This window comes from Budorcas taxicolor, chromosome 21, assembly GCF_023091745.1.
Source record: "Budorcas taxicolor isolate Tak-1 chromosome 21, Takin1.1, whole genome shotgun sequence".
Classification (NCBI taxonomy): domain Eukaryota; kingdom Metazoa; phylum Chordata; class Mammalia; order Artiodactyla; family Bovidae; genus Budorcas; species Budorcas taxicolor.
The window spans coordinates 22,187,311-22,204,499 of NC_068930.1; the positions used below are offsets into that span (position 1 = coordinate 22,187,311).

Consider the following 17,189-nt stretch of genomic DNA (forward strand, 5'->3'; position numbering starts at 1 on the left):
GTCACAGGGCCCTGAGCCTTTTCTAGGCGTCTGACTTAATCCACTTCCAGAGCTGGATCTTTACCTGGTGAGTTCTTTGCAAGGACCACGGCCATTCCATTGACGGAGACCCACATGACCATCATGTCATCCACGTCACTGTCCTTAGGCTTGGACTCTGTGACCAACAAGAGCTACCTCCTCCACTTCCTGCAGCTGCTCTCCACCTGTATGGCCTTCTTCCTGGTGACCAGGGAGAGCACCTGGAGTGTGGACATAAGTAACTGGTCCACGTTTGTCTGGTGCTTCTGCTTTGCCGTGACCCTCCTTACCCTCATAGCTGAGTTATGTGGACTCCAGGATAAACTTCACTTCTCCTGGGACCGCTTTCTCATCACCTCTGCCTGCTACTGCGCCCTTTTCTGCCTCTCGGCCTCCATCATTTACCCCATCATCCACCTTCAGATTTTTCCTGATGGCTCCCCCCGACACCATGTTATTGCTGCCACTGCATTCTCCTGCATCGCTTCTGTGGCTTATGCTGTCGAAGTGGTCTGGACCTGTGCCCGGACTGGTGAGTCCTCCTGCTCTTTGCTAGGCCTGCTCAAGAGGCTGGAGATCTTTGTGGCGTGTGTCATCTTCGCCTTCCTCAGCAACACCTACCCGAACGAGTGCCAGCCGGCCCTGGTGTGGTGTGTGGCTGTATACTGCACCTGCTTCATCCTGGGGGCTGTGGCTCTGCTGCGGCACCGGTGTGACTGTGACAAGAGTCTGCCCTACTCCTGTTTGGGGTTTGGGCAGTCTGTGCTCGCCGTCCTCCTCTACACCACGGCTCTGGTCCTCTGGCCTCTCTACCAGTTCAACGGGGATTTCGGTGGGCAGCCCCAGCGGTCCAACGAGTTGAGCTGCATTGATGAGCTCACCTCCTACCTGTGCGTCTGGGACCAACGACTGGCTGTGGCCATCCTGACAGCCATCAACCTGCTGATTTATGTGGCCGACCTGGTGACCTTGACTGTGGTCAGTGACCGAGGCTCTACCCAGGGGCTCCGGATTCCCTCTTCTTACTGAGCTCTGACATCCTCTGATGCCCTCTTCCTGGCTCGTGCTCTCCCTCCTCACACCCTTCCCCACACATCTCACTCTCTTTCCTGTTTCTCTCCCTCCTTCTGCTCTGTCTCCTTCCTGTCTTGTGTGTTTGCCCACATTCTGTTTTATCTCTTTCTCTTGCTTCTCTCATCTTTCCTACATTTTCTGCTTTTTGGCCCTCTTTCAGTTATTCTTGGTTTTCTTATCTCCTCTGTCCTGACCAGGACATTTTCCTTCTTCTGATCTATTGTCATAGCCACGCATTCCAGGAAACAAACTCACTCAGAAGGACAATGCAGATAGTGGAGTGCAGTTTATTACACCGGCGGGCCCAAGACAGAGTCTCCTCTTACTCAAGGACCTGGACCAGTTTTTGTGAAAACTTTACATACCCTAAGTGTACATGCCCAATCCCACCTCCCCAAATTCCTTGAAACTAGTCTGAACAAGGGAAAAGAAAGATACAAAGATAACCCATGATTCATATGCCATAGGCCTGGGTAGTTAACAGTGGACAATTATCAATAGGCCTGTGGTTATAGCCCAGTAAGCATAAGAGAATTTATGATTCTATTGGGTTACATAGATAATTAGGGTATTCTTTTAGGCACCGGAGAGTCTAGGTACGAGCCCTGGGGCTCTTCCATGGGGGGTGGAGGGGTGGGAGTGGGCCTGGTTTTCCAGTTGGTATGTTGTTTCCATAGATACTGGGCTCAAAGTCCACAGTCTGGCCCAAGATGGAGTACTGCTTTCAAGATCGAGCCTGTTCTGTCTGTTTCCTCCTTCACTATCAGGACCTGAGACTCCCTTTTCTGCCCACCACCCCTCCCTACCTCCTAAGGTGCTGACTCCACAGCACACAGCCCTTCATGCAGCTGTTTGCACCTTGGGACTCCGGAGGGGCCTCGTTGCCAAAGGATGTCTGTCTCCCTGATAGTGCCTTAGTCGCTGTGTGTGTGTTTGGTGTATGTGGAGCTAGCTAAGCATTTGACCCCCTTTCTCTCAGGACAGGGCCTTGTACAGTGCACTTCCCCTTTAAGTTAAAAGAAAAAACTCCAGAGGTCAATAGTTTTCAGTGAATTGCAAGCTTAAAGCAGAGACCCTAAATCCAGAGGCCCTGCCTGTTGCTCAGTCTCACCTGAGATTGGCCCTAGAATTTTTGTGGGCTCACTAAAACCCTCTGCCTAGACCTCATCTTAAAGCTAGCAAGAGGTAGATGGCTTCCATTCCCACACACACTATGGGGAGTCAAAAATTGAGCTGGAAAAGAACTGCAGTTTCTTGAAGACAACCTCTGACGTATTTCAGAGGGGCAGGGATGTAACTCAGCCTCAGAGCTAAAAACTGCGTATCCTGCCTCTGCAGGCAGAAGAACATGGACCTTGCCACTTAAAGAAAAATAGCCCCTTAAAGCTGATGTTAGCTAGTATCAACTTTAAAAAGTAGTCTCAACCTAGAAGATGAGAGTTATGTTTTATTTGATGGGAGTTTTTAGGACTTCAAGCCTGGCAGCCAGCATCTCAAGTGACCCTGAGAGATATGTTTTGAGGAGGCTGGGTTGGGAGGTGGGCAGGAGTCAGGTTATATATAAGCTTATAACAAGGAGCAGGTAGTCTAAACATCAAAGGATTATTGTTAATTAAGGAAAGCCAGATCTCTCAAGTTAAAGAAGTTAACGCTTTTCTGTGAGAAGATGCAAGAGTCTTAGCTTACTAAAATCATTCCTCTCATTTGCATCTCAGCTGTCTGGGGCCAGCATCCAGAGATTTGATTACTCACATCCTTAGTTCCTTGTTCATGGTAGGGAGTGGCAGCAGCTCGTGTTGCCAACTCAGTAGCTGCTGGCTAGCAGGCATTGTTCTTCCTGGGCTCAGAAATTCACGTTTAGCGGGCTGGAAGACTGTGACATCCTGTTTACTGATATGACAGGAAATACTCTATTGCACACTCAGTTCAGTTCAGTTCAGTTCAGTTCAGTTGCTCAGTCATGTCCAACTCTTTGTGACCCCATGAACCTCAGCACACCAGGCCTCCCTGTCCATCACCAACTCCCGGAGTCTACCCAAACCCATGTCCATTGAGCCGGTGATGCCATCCAGCCATCTTATCCTCTGTTTTCCCCTTCTCCTCCCACCCTCAATCTTTCCCAGCATCAGGGTCTTTTCCAATGAGTCAGCTCTTCGCATCAGGTGGCCCAAGTATTGGAGTTTCAGCTTCAACATCAGTCCTTCCAATGAATATTCAGGACTGATCTCCTTTAAGACTAACTGGTTGGATCTCCTTGCAGTCCAAGAGACTCTCAAGAGTCTCCTCCAACACCACGGTTCAAAAGCATAAATTCTTCGGCACTCAGCTTTCTTTATAGTCCAACTCTCACATCCATACAGGACCACTGGAAAAATCATAGCCTTGACTAGACAGACCTTTGTTGGCAAAGTAATGTCTTTGCTCTTTAATATGCTGTCTAGGTTGGTCATAACTTTCCTTCCAAGGAAAAGCGTCTTTTAATTTCATGGCTGCAGTCACCATCTGCAGTGATTTTGGAGCCCAGAAAAATAAAGCCAGCCATTGTTTCCACTGTTTCCCCATCTATTTGCCCTGAAGTGATGGGACCAGATGCCATGATCTTGTTTTCTGAATGTTGAGCCTTAAGCCAACTTTTTCACTCTCCTCTTTCACTTTCATCAAGAGGCTCTTTAGTTCTTCTTCAGCCTGTGTAATTTTTCTGTTTTTGTTTGTTTGTTTTCTTTTTGATCAAGGGCCAAATTACTATGTGATCTTATTCTTAAAGGGAAGTGTCTTTCAACCCTTTTTCAATTGGCAGGTGGGTTAGGTGGGTGGATATTATTGCTACAACAGTAAACGTAATTCCAATGCCTGACTATGTTACAGAAGCAAGTTTCCGTGTGCCAGTTGCTTTCTGCTGCTCCTACTTGCTTCTCTGGGACTCATATATAATGTGATCTACATAAATGTATATAAATTTAAAGAATTCCCTGGAGTTTCTGGGTCCCATCAGTCCCTGCTCTGAATCATAGAGAGAAGCCTTGTTCCTTCTCCCTCATCCATAATGTCTTTTTTAAAAACCTAAATAGAAAGATAAAAGCAAAAAAAAAGAAAACCACAAAATCAACAATCTAACTGACCCAAACTTGCTTAGAGTTCTGAAGCAACTGAGCAGACTTCCATTCTCACCCAAACCACCATCTCTGTACATCTGTCCCACTGTCTCCCAATTTCCATATTGGCCAGAACCTAAGGGCTTGGCTCAGTGCTGGAGATCTAGCGGCTGGGTCCCACCCCAACACCCAGCATTCTGCCCCCTAGCTCTTAAGGGGGCCATGATAGCACCTGGAGACCCCTCTATAAAGGGATGTGCCTGTGTGCATGCTCAGTGTGTGTGTTCCTGGGCATAAGCACACTGAGACCAGCAGCTCTCTGCAGTAACTGGTGGCTGTGATGGTCCCAAAGTCTCCTGTTCCCAACCACAAACCCACAGAACCCAGCATCCTGGCGTCACCAGGACCAGAGAGGCTAGGCAAGCAGAGCTGTGGGGGAGGGCAGGGAAGGCCCCCCACTACTGCCCCTCACTCCTGTCCTGGGATGAAGCATGTGATCTTCACCCAGAGGCAGATAAGGTGGATGGGAAGAGCTCACAGGAGGTGATCCCCATGGCAAAAAAATGGTAAGATGTAGTAATTTCCATATTTTAAGGCAAGACAAGAAAAATTTAGACAAAATTTTTACTTTGCTCTTTGAGCCTCCTCTCTGCCCTCTGGTGTGCAGTGTGCCTCTATCTGCATTATGTGTTAACCTGACCTCCTCAAGGGCAAAGCTACTTGCTCCACCGTAAAGATAAATTTTCTTCTTCAGGCCCCAGTCATGAAACTCCTTAGAAGACATCCCTACTTACTTATGACTGGGTTAATGTCATAGGCCATATTATTTGTGTTCTGTGCTTTTCCTAAGATAATTGCTTCCTGCTTTAAAAAAATATGTGATTGAGCCTCAGATAGAGATAATGACTTGAAATGATTGACCTGAAGTATAGCACTGTAAGATCCATTGTTGTAACAGTATGACTCTGGAGAGGGGGAGAAGCAACAGGAGGGAAATATTTGCTCGAATCTGACAAACTAGTAAAACCGGTGGTCCAGAGGATTGAGGTTACTATTAACAGGACTAGGTGAGGCCCACCAACAAAATCTTCTCCTGACCTGGGAATGCATTCCTGGTGTCCTGGGACAGACCGGTTATGAATGTCTCCCAAACCTTGGTTGAAATTAAGACCAAAAGGCAAAGGATTGTGATATAAAAATGTTGTCCACCACCCAGTTCTACAAGAATCAAGTCATTAACCACTGCAGTCCTTGACTTAAAATCAATCCTGGAAGGAGTTCAGAGTGAAGATCAGCCTGAGGCACTCAGTATTCTGAGAAAACTGACAGAACCGGCCCTCAGATATGTAGATATCTCCAGGAAAAATTTTCATGAGCCCAGTTTCTCGCATCTTGCCATACTTAGAAAAGCACTAAAGGCATTAACCAAGATATCTGTTCCTCCTGAGTGAAGTAACCTTCTACCAAGCTGTGTGCTGGTTGCCATGTCCCCCTTCCCCCAAGTCATATAGGCACTCTCCTCCCCCTCTTATATCCTCGGAACAGACAGAGAGACTCTCTCCCCAGTTGCAATCTTCAGGTTGGCTTGAAATAAAATTTCCATCTATTTTTCTAATAGATTGACTATTAGTTTTTCATCCACGAAAGAAAGTATGTGTTTACCTCCACAAGTTAAGCACAGGAAACTCATGAGCCAATATTTTCCTGAATCAAATTGAACATAGCCCTGGGATCTCACTTCCCAGAACGATGGAAATGCCTCTCTGCTTTAGTAGAAGAAATGCCCAGAGTGGGCTCACCTGAGGGGCTCACTGTCCATGCCTCATGTTTCATGAGGGTGGCTGCTCCATCCCTCCTGTTGGCAGTTTAGTGTCATTTGTCACAATTCCAAGGCTGGTCCAGCCCCCTCACTGTGGAGCTCAAAAGAGAGTGTAAAGGTCCTCTGCTTAGTCCAACACTCTCATCATAGAGGAGGAGCAGCTGGACCCCAGGGAGGGCAGCACTTGTCCAGAGTCACCCTGTGTGTGGCAGAATCAGAGTCAGGACCAGGTGCCCTGTCCCCAGGCCGGCTGTCTATCCACGGCCCCCACGCTGCTTGTGACAAGTGTGGCAGCAGCATCCTCCAGGCTGGGATTCTGCCCCGTCCACCCTCGTTCTGCACTGACCTGCCCCGTCCCCCTGAGGAGGGCACTCACTGCTGGGTGAGTCTATTAAAGTATTATCAATGCTGAGAAGAGAGCATGGCACATTGAGGTGTTTGTTGAATGAATATCACAGAAGCTTACAGGATCAGACTCTAGGCTAGACCTCCCAATCAAAATACATTCTAACTCTTCTGCCTTTAGGGGAAATGTTTGAGAATTACCAGACATGTTTTATCTCATGTATTCCTCCTAACAACCCCAAGTCCTTGCATGAAGGATGTCTCCAGGGAGGGACAACTGAGAACCTGAGACAGTATTTAAAGATGTCCTCATCATGTAAGTCTTGGTGACAGACTAGGCCTCAGACACATAAGAAACTTAAGAGGCCAGATAAATAGTTGACTTGCCCCCAAGTGGTGTCTGGACACACATATAAGTAGTAGGTGACACACAGACACAAGTCAGATCAGAATTCCTTCTGCAGGGCCTGCAGTAGCATCTGCTGTCTGCTTCCAGTGGCCACAGTGCCTGGACCAACTTCCCTAGGCTGTGGCTGCCCAGCACCCCTCCTTCCTCATCTGAGCCTGGTCTAAGCCTGGTTTCTCCCCAGTAATTCTCCAAGCTACCTACCAGGCTTCTAGGACAGTTGTTCTCTGCTTAAGTTGTCAGTGATATTCTTTGCAGGATGTAATTAGGATTTGTCATGTCCAAAAGCAGGTGCTATTATCTCCATTCCCTGGATGAGGAAACTGAGGCTTAGACTGGCATTGACTAAGCACAGGACTACTGTGTGCCAGGCTGAGTTCTGGTCTCAGTTCAGGGTTGGGGGTGTGTAGACATGCCAGGGGAAAGGCCCTGAGATGACCAAGAGGAACTGGAAGACGTTCTCAGTGGCTGGAAGGAGGGAGGTGAGGAGGCTGGAGAGGTAGAAAGGGGTCTGAGCTTGCAGGGCTTTGGAGGTGATGTTTTAGAGTTTGTGTTTCATCCCAAGAGAGTGAAGAAAAGCCTTCAAAGGTGTTTTAGTTTGAGTTCAGTCCAAGCAGACATTGAGGGAAGAATGGAAATAGAGGAATCAACTAGAAGCTGCAGGTGAGGGGAAGGATGGATCTGGAGATGAAGAAGGTGGCTCCAGAGAGGAAGAAGAGTAGGTGGGTTCACGAGTATTTTGTGAAGAGCATCTGTGAAGGTGGTGCCATTGACTGAGATGGGAAAGATGAGGGAGGATCAGTGTACGTTGCGGGTGGGGGATTGAAGAGGTGGGACTGGACATGTTGAGTGAGATGAGTCCTGAAACATCCAGAGGAAGAGATCAGGAGGTGGTTGGGTGTGACTGTGGATCCCAAGAGAGATCAGCTCTGGAGGCAAGAACTGGGGAGTCATCATCATAGAACCTGTTCATTTCATTCAGTATCTTCTTAAATGTCAAACCCATCGAGCATCCTGATCTCTGCCCACCAAAGAGAGCAACCTTGCCCACCCCACTCCGATAACTCTCTTTTCTCCTGTTTTCCCTTTGTGCAAGTGTGCGTGCTAAGTTGCTTCAGTCATGTCTGACTCTTTGCAACCCTATGGGCCATAGCCTGCCAGGCTCCTCTGTCCATGGAATTCTCCAGGCAAGAATACTGGAGTGTGTTTCTGTGCCCTTCTAGAAGGGATCTTCCTGGCCCAGGAATTGAACTCAGTTCTCTTATGTCCCCTGCACTGGCAGGCTGGTTCTTTACCACTAGTGCCACAAGGCAGTGAAAGTGAAAGTTGCTCAGTCCTGTCCAGCTGTGGACTGTAGCCTGCCAGGCTCCTCTGTCCTTAGAATTCTCAGGCCAGAATACTGGAGTGGATAGCTGTTCCCTTCTCCAGGGGATCTTCCCAAGCCAGGGATCAAACCCAGGTCTCCCACATTGCAGGCGAACTCTACTATCTGAGACACCAGAGAAGCCCAAGCTAAGGGGCCTGCAGAAGCTAAAAGAACAAAGGAATGACCCTCCTGGAGCATCAGAGACAGCACAGCCCTGCTGACAACTTGGCTTTAGGTTTCTGGCCTCCAGAACTATGGGACATAAATTTCTGTTGTTTTAAGCAATCAAAATAGTAATACTTTTTTTGATATAGGTAAAGGAAACCAAGATGAACACTCAGAAGTGAAAAATGGAGTCTTTGTCATATCTTTTTCTAGGTTTCCAGAAATGGATTCTGACCTCCTGTTCTAGAGCATGTTAGTCACACAGATTCCAAGACCCCTTGTCATATCCTGGGTCCCCCCTGTGTCTGAGACTCACAGGGGAGGATCCACTGACCTGGACAAGTGGGTCAGTCCAAACACTCATAGGAGCCAGGAGGGAAAAAAATAAGTAAAGGGGGTGGAGAGGACGAAGGACCCTACAGAGGACCAGCTGCAGCTGTCAGGGGTGGTAGAAAAGCAAGATGTTGTGTGATGACAAAATCTCATGTTTATAAAACAGGAAAAAAAACCCAAATATGCCCTACAGACACATGTACATGTATGTACACACATGTCTACATATGATTTCAGAGCCTGTGAAATGTGTTGAAGGCTGTCCATGAGGTTGAGGACCTGGATGCTCCCTGGATGGGGGTTGGACACTCCTGTGAGCAGGCAGGAAGCCTGGCCACACCAAAGAGGGGAAAGGGGCACAGGGGAGATGATCACGGTCCTGCTTTATGTCAATTATACATAAGAAGAAGAAAACAGAGAAAATATTAAACAGAGATGAGAATGGAAAACAATATAAATGGCATAGCAGCTGCTCAGCTCCATCCACTTGCCTTCCTGAGGACACCCAGCCCAGTGACACCAGATCTCCTGAGGCTTCAAAAGGAGCTGGAAATGTGGATTTTCGTGTGAAATTTAAACACTGCAGCTGCCAAACACTTAGTGAAGGAAAACCTAACACACCTATGAGCCACCTCCAGTGTAAACTGGTCTCTGATCTGGAGCAAATCAAGCTTGCATGAACTGATGTCCAGAGTGGGGCAGGGCCTTCTGGGTCCTCTGTGAGGGGGAGGGGAAGGGAAGGGGTAGCTGGCATGACTGGGTGTACCATGTGACACGTCCCCTCACAGAGCCGCAACTTCCTTGTCACTCTGAGTGTCTTTCCTACTAGCTTCCTCCTTCTCTGCCCTTCTTGCACCTCCTCCGCCTTCCTTTGTCCCAGCCGTATCCTTCCCAGATCACCATCTTCCAGTCCACATGCCTGACTGCTGGGCAGGCAGGGCTCAGCCACATCTAGGCTGTGCTCTGATGGGGGCACCATGTCCAGGCTCACATATTAGAGTGGAGGAGGGGCTGCTGGGGAGACTCAGGTAAAGCTGCTGCTTTCCAGGTGGGGGAACTGAGGCCCAGAGAGGGCACGGGTCTTACCCAGGGTCACACAGCAGGAACCTCCATGGCTCTCCTTCCCCAAGAACTCACTCTATGCCATTAAATGGACCCAAACTTGTCATTTAACCATAAATATATATCACAGGCTTACTTCATGGAGGTTAAGTTGGGAACAAATTTGCAGACAGACAGCAAGACTTTGCCGGCATCCCTGATAGCTGGTGCCCCTCCCCAGCACCTGGCAGGGCCCACTGGGAGGCCAGCACCTTATAATCATACACATTAGTGTTTCTGTCACTGAACTTTTAAGTATTCACACTAAGTAAAATAATAAAAACCATGAAGTGTCTCCTGTCTGTTCAGGTCAAATTTTCTAAGGAACCTTTTTTAAAAGTATTCTTCCCTCAAAGCTCAGTTGGTGAAGAATCTGCCTGCAATGCAGGAGACCCAAGTTTGACTCCTGGGTTGGGAAGACCCACTGGAGAAGGGATAGGCTACCCACTCCAGTATACTTGGGGGCTTCCCTTGTGGCTCAGCTGGTAAAGAATCCGCCTGCAATGTGGGAGACCTGGCTTCAGTCCCTGGATTGGGAAGACTCCCTGAAGAAGGGAAAGGCTACCCACTCCAGTATTCTGGCCTGGAAGAATTCCACGGACTGTATAGTCCCTGGGTCTCAAAGAGTCAGACATGACTGAGCGACTTTCACTTTTAGAGCCTTGAAGAATTGGGATTTCAGGTAAGGACCATCTTACCTTGCATCTCCATAGATAATGGTACAAAACACAAAGAGATTTAAAAAATGTTCATGATTTGAAGCCAGACCCAATCCAGCCGTGTGGTTCAGAATAAGACAAGTCTCCTGACAAGGCCAAGGGTGATGGGTGGGGAGAACCATTCTGGAGCTGCTGTGCTGTTACCCGAGTGTCTGAGCCATTGGTTCCAGCTCCACAAATCCTGAGCCTCTGCCCTCACAGGCCCTGAGCCTTTTCCAGGCATCTGACTTGATCTGTTCTTGATTTAGATCTTTCTCAGGTGTCTGTTCCAGAGGATCAAAGTGCAGTCCTCCGACGGTGACCCGCAGGACCGTCACATCCTCCTTCTCACCATCCTCCGGCCTGGGCTCTCTGACCATCATGGGCTACTCCCTCCACTTCCCAAGGCTGCTCTCCATCTGCGTGGCCTTCTTCCTGGTGGCCAGAGTGGGCACTTGGACGGTGGACCTAAGTAACTGGCCCATGTTCATCTGGTGCTTCTGCTTCACCGTGACCCTCTGCATTCTCATAGTTGACTTATTTGGGCCCCAGTATCACCTATGCCTCTCCTGGGACAACTTGCTCATCACCTGGGCCTGCTATGTCACCCACTACTGCCTCTCAGCCTCCGTCAATAACCCCCTTATCTACATTCAGTCTTGCCTTAGGGCATCTTCTGGAACCACACCAGCTCTGCCTCGGCATTCTCCCGCATCTGTGGTTTATGCCACCGACGTGACCTGGGCCTATGCTGGACTGGTGTGTTCTCTGGCTCTCTGCTCACTGAGCCAGGATTGCTCAAGAGGCTGGAGCAAGATGCTGGGCTTGGCTGAGAGCAGGAGAGGAAGAAGGTTTGGAATGACTTCACAGCCACCAGTTACTTTAAAGGGCTTCTGGTGTCAAGGCATGTATGAACACAAACACATACGACCACACACAGACCCACACACTGAGCATGCACTCAGGCACACACCTTTAGATAGAGTCATGCAGGTGCTGGTGGGGGAGCTAAGGGTCAGAAAGTTACGAGTTTAGGGGGTGCAACTGCTAGCTGTCTTGGGCTGGGCCATGTCCCCAGGCTCTGGGGAAAATTGGGAGTGGGGAGACTTTGGGAAGACCTCACAGAGATGGTGATTTGTGTGAGAACAAAAATCTGCCCAGTTTTTCTGAGTTCTAAGAAACTTTGGATCAATTAGGGTATGTCAATTTTATTTTATTTTTAAAAATCTTTGTATCGAGGCTTAAAAAAAGAACATTATAGATGTGGGAGAAAAGACAAGGCTTCTCTCTATGATTGACAGCAGTGTTTGATAGTAACCAGAAATTCCAGGAAAGTAAAAATTACTTGTGTATGGGGTCGCAAAGAGTCGGACACGACTGAGCGACTTCACTCGCTCTTACATTTATTAGATATGGGAAGAAACAACAGGAAGGAATCATTTTCTAGAGCTTGACAGACTCTTGAGACAGGTGGTTTGGGGGATTAGGCCACTGTTACCAAGACAAGATGAGAAATAATACTTGAGTGGTCTATCAGTAAAATTCTTGACTGACCTGGGAATGAGTATTCCTAGCACCCAGAGACAAATTGGTGAAAAATGCCTCCTAAACTTTGGTTGAAATTAAGACCAAAAGGAACAAGATTGTGAGTAAAGAATGTTACCCATCACCAGTTCAACAAGAATCAAGTCACTATCAACTGCAGTTACTGACTTACAATCCACCTTGAAAGGAATTCAGGGTGAAGATAAGGATGAGGCCCTCTGTGCTTCAGGAAAACTGGCAAAACTGAAACTCACATAAATATTTTCAGAAGAAATATTTATGAATCCAGTTTCTTGCATTCTCTCATACTCAGAAAAGCACTGAAACCATTAAATAGATGCCTGTTCCTCGGGAAGACTGTGTCCCCAGTTGTAATTGTCAGGTTGGCTTGAATAAAATTTCCTATTCCTTCCTTAGAATGACTACTGATTAATTTTTTATCCATAAAAGCAACTATGCATTGACCTCCACAAGTCTGGGTGCAAGAATCCTATGTTATACTATTTTACTGAATCAAATTGGGCCCAAACCTAGGCTCTCACTTCCCAGGAGGATGGCAATGCCTCGGTGCTTTAGTAAAAGAATTGCCCAGGGTGGGCTTACCGGAGGGGCTCACTGTCCAAGCCTGGTGGTTCATGAAGGTGGCCGCTTCATCCCTCCTGTTGCAGGGCGTTAAGGGTCATTTGTCTCCCTCAGGGCCACTGGGACCTTGGGATGCCCCCAGTCATCTCCACTCTGCCCCCTGCCTCCACACCAGTCCTGGGAGCATCCTCAGGGTTGTCCCCTCCCAGGGGTCCTGCAGGGGCCTCCTCTTTCAGCTCCTGCCCTTGAAAGGGGGTGATCATCCGTCCATCCCCACCCCCTCCCTGGATGCCCTGAAAGGCTCCATTCAGCATCAAACACAGCATCCTTGTTCATTACCAATCCCTTCTTCCCAGCTTGGAAGCTGATAACCAGTCTCCCAGGCCAGGAGAATCCTGCTCAGGTAGGACCACTCTTAGATTTCTCCAGACTCCCACCTGAATGGTAGCTTTGGAGCTTAAGAGCCAAAAAGAAGTGCAAGTGAAATTGTTAGTCACTCAGTCATGTCCAACTCTTTGCGACACCATGGACTGTAGCTCTCCAGGTTCCTCTGTCCATGGCATTCTCCAGGCAAGAATACTGGAGAGCATTGCCATTCCCTTCTCCAGGGGATCAAGCCCAGGGTTTGAACTCTGGTCTCTTGCATTGCAGGCAGAGTCTTTACCGTCTGAGCCACCAGGGAGGCCCTAAGAACCAAACCCGTTAATTTATTCTGTAGTTTGTTCAAGACGCTCCTCCTTGGGGCCATACTGGGCTGAAGTCTCCCTTCCCAATGAGGAAGAGTCACATGTGAAGGCGAAATTGAGGGGGCGGGGAGGGGATTCACAATAGCCCCTGCTTCCCACATCATCTTGTCCCCACGGCCTTGCCCTCACCCCATGGCTCCTCCCTGTTCACCCCTGAGGCTGCCCACCTCCGGGTGGGGCTGTGTCCCTCAGATGGCAGCTCCTTCTAGTGATAGCTCCTGGGAGGCCAGGCTGGGACGCGTGTGTCTTCAGGTGCTGTGGAAGGAGGCCGTGGCCCTGAAGGTGGGTCCTGGGTCCCAAAGCCCCAAGTTTCTGTTCTGGGCTCCCACCCCCGGGCCCTGCCCTGTTGTGTAGGCTGTAGAGCCAAGGGTTCAAATTCACAGCTTTAGCATTTTTATCTGGGTTCCCACTCTGCACTTTTTGACCTTAAGCAAGGCACTTGATTGGACTTTGTCATCTGTAAAATGGGATCAGCAGGACAATTCCCAATCCCTTTTCTGAAAACTTTGGGTTCAGATATGCTTCGGAATTTAGAAGTTTTCAGCCTCAAACAGGTGAAATGGTGTATCTGCTCTCCGCGACATGACACCCTACTGGGGTCTGAAAACACCTTGTAACCAAATACATCATTGTTTGTGCAAAAGAACTTTAGAAATTCACACTAAGTGAAATAAATATAGACTGCAAATAGTCTCATGTCTCTTTTAGTAAAATTTTCTACCCAGATATTTTTTAAACATTATCTTTTTTTTCAGATCCTTGAAGCATTGGGATTGCAGATAAGGGGCACCCTCCCCTGTGTCTTTATAGATAATGGCACACAGCATAAAGAGATTAAAACATGTTCATGGTTTGAGGCCAGACCCAACCCAGCTGTGAGATGAGACAAGTCTCGTGACAAGGCCAAGGGTGATGGGTGGGGAGAATCCTTCTGGAGCGTCTGTGCTGTTACCCAAGTGTCTGGGCCGTTGGTTCCAACTCCACAGATCCTAAGCCTCAGCCATCACAGGGCCCTGAGTCTTTCTCTGTCATCTGATTTAATCTGCCTCGGAACCTGGATCTTTCTCCAGTGGATTCTAAGTGAAGATCACTGCCACACCAGTGACCGTGACCTGAACAACCATCAGACCTCCTCGTGGTGTACCAGACATGGACACTGATAGAGTCAGGTTATGCTTCTACCGCCTGCTGCAGCTGTTCTCCACGTGTGCGGCTTTCTCGCTGGTGGCCAGCTTGGGCACCGGAATGGGGGCTGTTAGTCACTGGTCCATGTTCATCTGGTGCTTCTGCTTTGTCATCACCCTCATCACCTTCATAGTCCAATTAGGCGAGTACCAGCCCAGTCTCCCCTTTTCTGGGAAGAGCTTTCTCTTCACCTATGCCTGCCTCGCCACTGCTTTCTGCCTCTCAGCCTCCATCATGTACGCCATCACTTACATCCAGTTCTTGCCTCACAGCCCCTTCCGGGACCAGGCCACTGCCGCCACTGCATTCTCCTGCATCGCATGTGTGCTTTATGCCTTGGAAGGGGCCTTTCTCTGGCTACTATTCCCTGAGACCACTTTCTATTTTGCTACCATTCATGGCCTATTCAAGCTGCTAGAGACATCGGTGGCCTGCATCATCTTCGCCTTCATCAGTAACACCTACCTGCACCAGCACCAGCCAGCCCTGGCATGGTGTGTGGCCGTGTACTCCATCTGCTTCACGCTGGGGGCCATGGCCATGCTGCTGAAGCTGGTCAAATTCGAGAGCAGACTACACACCTTCTTCCCTCGTTTTCTGTTGGGGCAGACCATGCTCTCTGTCCTCCTTTATGCCAGTGCCCTGGTCCTCTGGCCACTCTACCAGTTCAATGAGGAGTTCGGCGGGCAGCCCCAGCGGTCCAGTGATGTGAGCTGCAGTGATGAGCTTCCCTCCACACTATGCATCTGGGACCAAAAACTGACTGTGGCCATCTTGACAGCCATCAACCTGCTGGTTTATGTGGGTGACCTGGCATACTGGATCCACTTCATTTTTATCAGGTACTGAGCTCTGCCCAGGGGCTCTGGACTCCATCTTCTTACCAAATTCTGTAATCCTCTGACACCCTCTTCCTGGCTCCTCTCTCCCTCCTCACATCCTTCCCTATTCATCTTTTCTATTTCCTTCCCTCCTTCTGCTCTGTTTCCTTCCTGTTTAGTGTGGTTGCCCAAGTCCTGTTTGGCCTCTTTCTCTTGCTTCTCTCATCTTTTCTACATTTTCTGCTTTTTGTCCTTTATTGGGTCATCCTTGGTTTTCTTGTCTGTGTCCTGACCACCTCTCCCCATTTTCCTTCTTCTGATCCATCTGGGCCTGAGACTCCTTCCTTCTCTTCCTTCTCTTCTTTCTTCCTTCTCATGACTCCACAGCACACAGCCCTCTGTGCAGCTGTTTACACCCTCGGCCTCTGGAGGGGCCTTGTTGCCAAAGTGTGTCTGCCCCTTGGCGGTGCCTTAGTTGGTGTGTGTATGTGGGGGTGGGATAAGTAGCTAGTCATTGGGCCCACTTTCTCCCAGTAGCGGAGAGTGTACAGTGTGCCTCTCATCTATTTAAGGAATAAATCTCTGGAGGTCAATAATTCCCCGTGAGTGGGAGTCTAAAGCAGAGACCCTGAACTCCTGGGCCCCACCTGGTGCTCAGCCCCACTTAAGATTGTCTCCAGAATTTTTGTTAGCTGACTAAAACACTGCCAAGAACAACGGAGTCCAACATTTTTGGCATCAGGATCAGTTTTTTGGAAGAAAAATTTTCCATTTCTCCCTGGGGTAGGGCAGAGGGATGGTTTAGGTCATGCCCGTTGCTCACTTTCTCCTGTGCAGCCAAGTCCCTAACAGGTCACAGACCAGTACCTGTCTCTGGCCCGAGAATTGGGGATCCCTAGCCTAGATGGCATCTTAGAGGAAGTTGAGATGACTTCCATGCCAACTACTGTCAAGGGAATTAAAAAAGGAGCTACCGAAGAAGCCAGGGTCTTGCAGACACCTGTCTGCAGTGTTGGTGAGGGGCAGCAATGTGGCCCTCCTGCCTCAGTGATCAAAACAGCAGGTCCTGCCTCTGCAGGGAGAAAAGCATGGCCACTGCACCCTTAAAGAGATGTTAGCCTGGGTGTTCTCGTTTTTCTTTTCTGTTTTTTTCTAGTCAGGAGGTCAAAAATTACTGGGGGACCCTATTCTTAAAAGGGAATTTTCTAATTTTCTTGGGCAGGTGGATGGGGGTGGTGGGATTGCTGCTTTTATAGTCAAGGGAAATGCGTTAGTTGAGCGTGAGGGGACACACACATGCTTCTTGTGCCAATTGCTTTCTGCTGCTTCTTCCTGTTTCTCTGGGACTCAGACATAATATAATCTCTATAAATATATATAATTTTCAAAATATCCCTTGGAGCTTCTAGTTCCTATCAGTCCCTGCTGTCAATCATAGAGAATAGCCTTGTTCCTTCGCCTATGTTCATAAAGCCCTTATAATTTCAATATTAAAAAGCTTCCCAGGTGGTGCAGTGATAAAGAATTTGCCTGCCAATGCAGGAGATGCAAGAGATGCAGGTTCGATCCCTTTGTTGGGAAGATCCCCTGGAGGAGGAAATGGCAACCCACTCCAGTATTTTTGCCTGGGAAATCCCATGAACAGAGGAGCCTGGCAGGCTATAGTCCATAGAGCCACAAAGAGTTGGGCACAACAGTGACTGAGCATACACATAAAGATAAAAGAAAATAAACACCCCCTCATGCCCTCCTCTGTCCCTCACCTTCGCAAAACCAAAATCCACACACTGTAATTTTCTCAAATTTGCCTAGGGCTCAGAAGTGTCCTAGCCAATTTCCATCTTCAGCCAAACCTAGGTTTCTGGGACTCTCTGCCCGTACCTGGACCAG

General features: G+C 48.6%; 2 protein-coding genes across 2 annotated transcripts; both read left to right on the forward strand.

Annotated features, from left to right (window-relative positions):
• The first annotated feature begins 114 nt into the window (after positions 1 to 114).
• LOC128066948 (myeloid-associated differentiation marker-like) lies at positions 115 to 1,050 on the forward strand. The gene has a single exon (XM_052660079.1). It carries the CDS (start codon positions 115 to 117, stop codon positions 1,048 to 1,050), a length of 936 nt encoding a protein of 311 aa, XP_052516039.1.
• Positions 1,051 to 14,442: 13,392 nt separating this feature from the next.
• Positions 14,443 to 15,327, forward strand: LOC128066804 (myeloid-associated differentiation marker-like). The gene has a single exon (XM_052659919.1). It carries the CDS (start codon positions 14,443 to 14,445, stop codon positions 15,325 to 15,327), a length of 885 nt encoding a protein of 294 aa, XP_052515879.1.
• The last annotated feature ends 1,862 nt before the right edge of the window (positions 15,328 to 17,189 follow it).

What these genes read in the sequence shown, in the direction of transcription:
- LOC128066948 (XM_052660079.1), top strand. Translation starts at nt 115, where the DNA reads ATGACCATCATGTCATCCACGTCACTGTCCTTAGGCTTGGACTCTGTG.
- LOC128066804 (XM_052659919.1), top strand. Translation starts at nt 14,443, where the DNA reads ATGGACACTGATAGAGTCAGGTTATGCTTCTACCGCCTGCTGCAGCTG.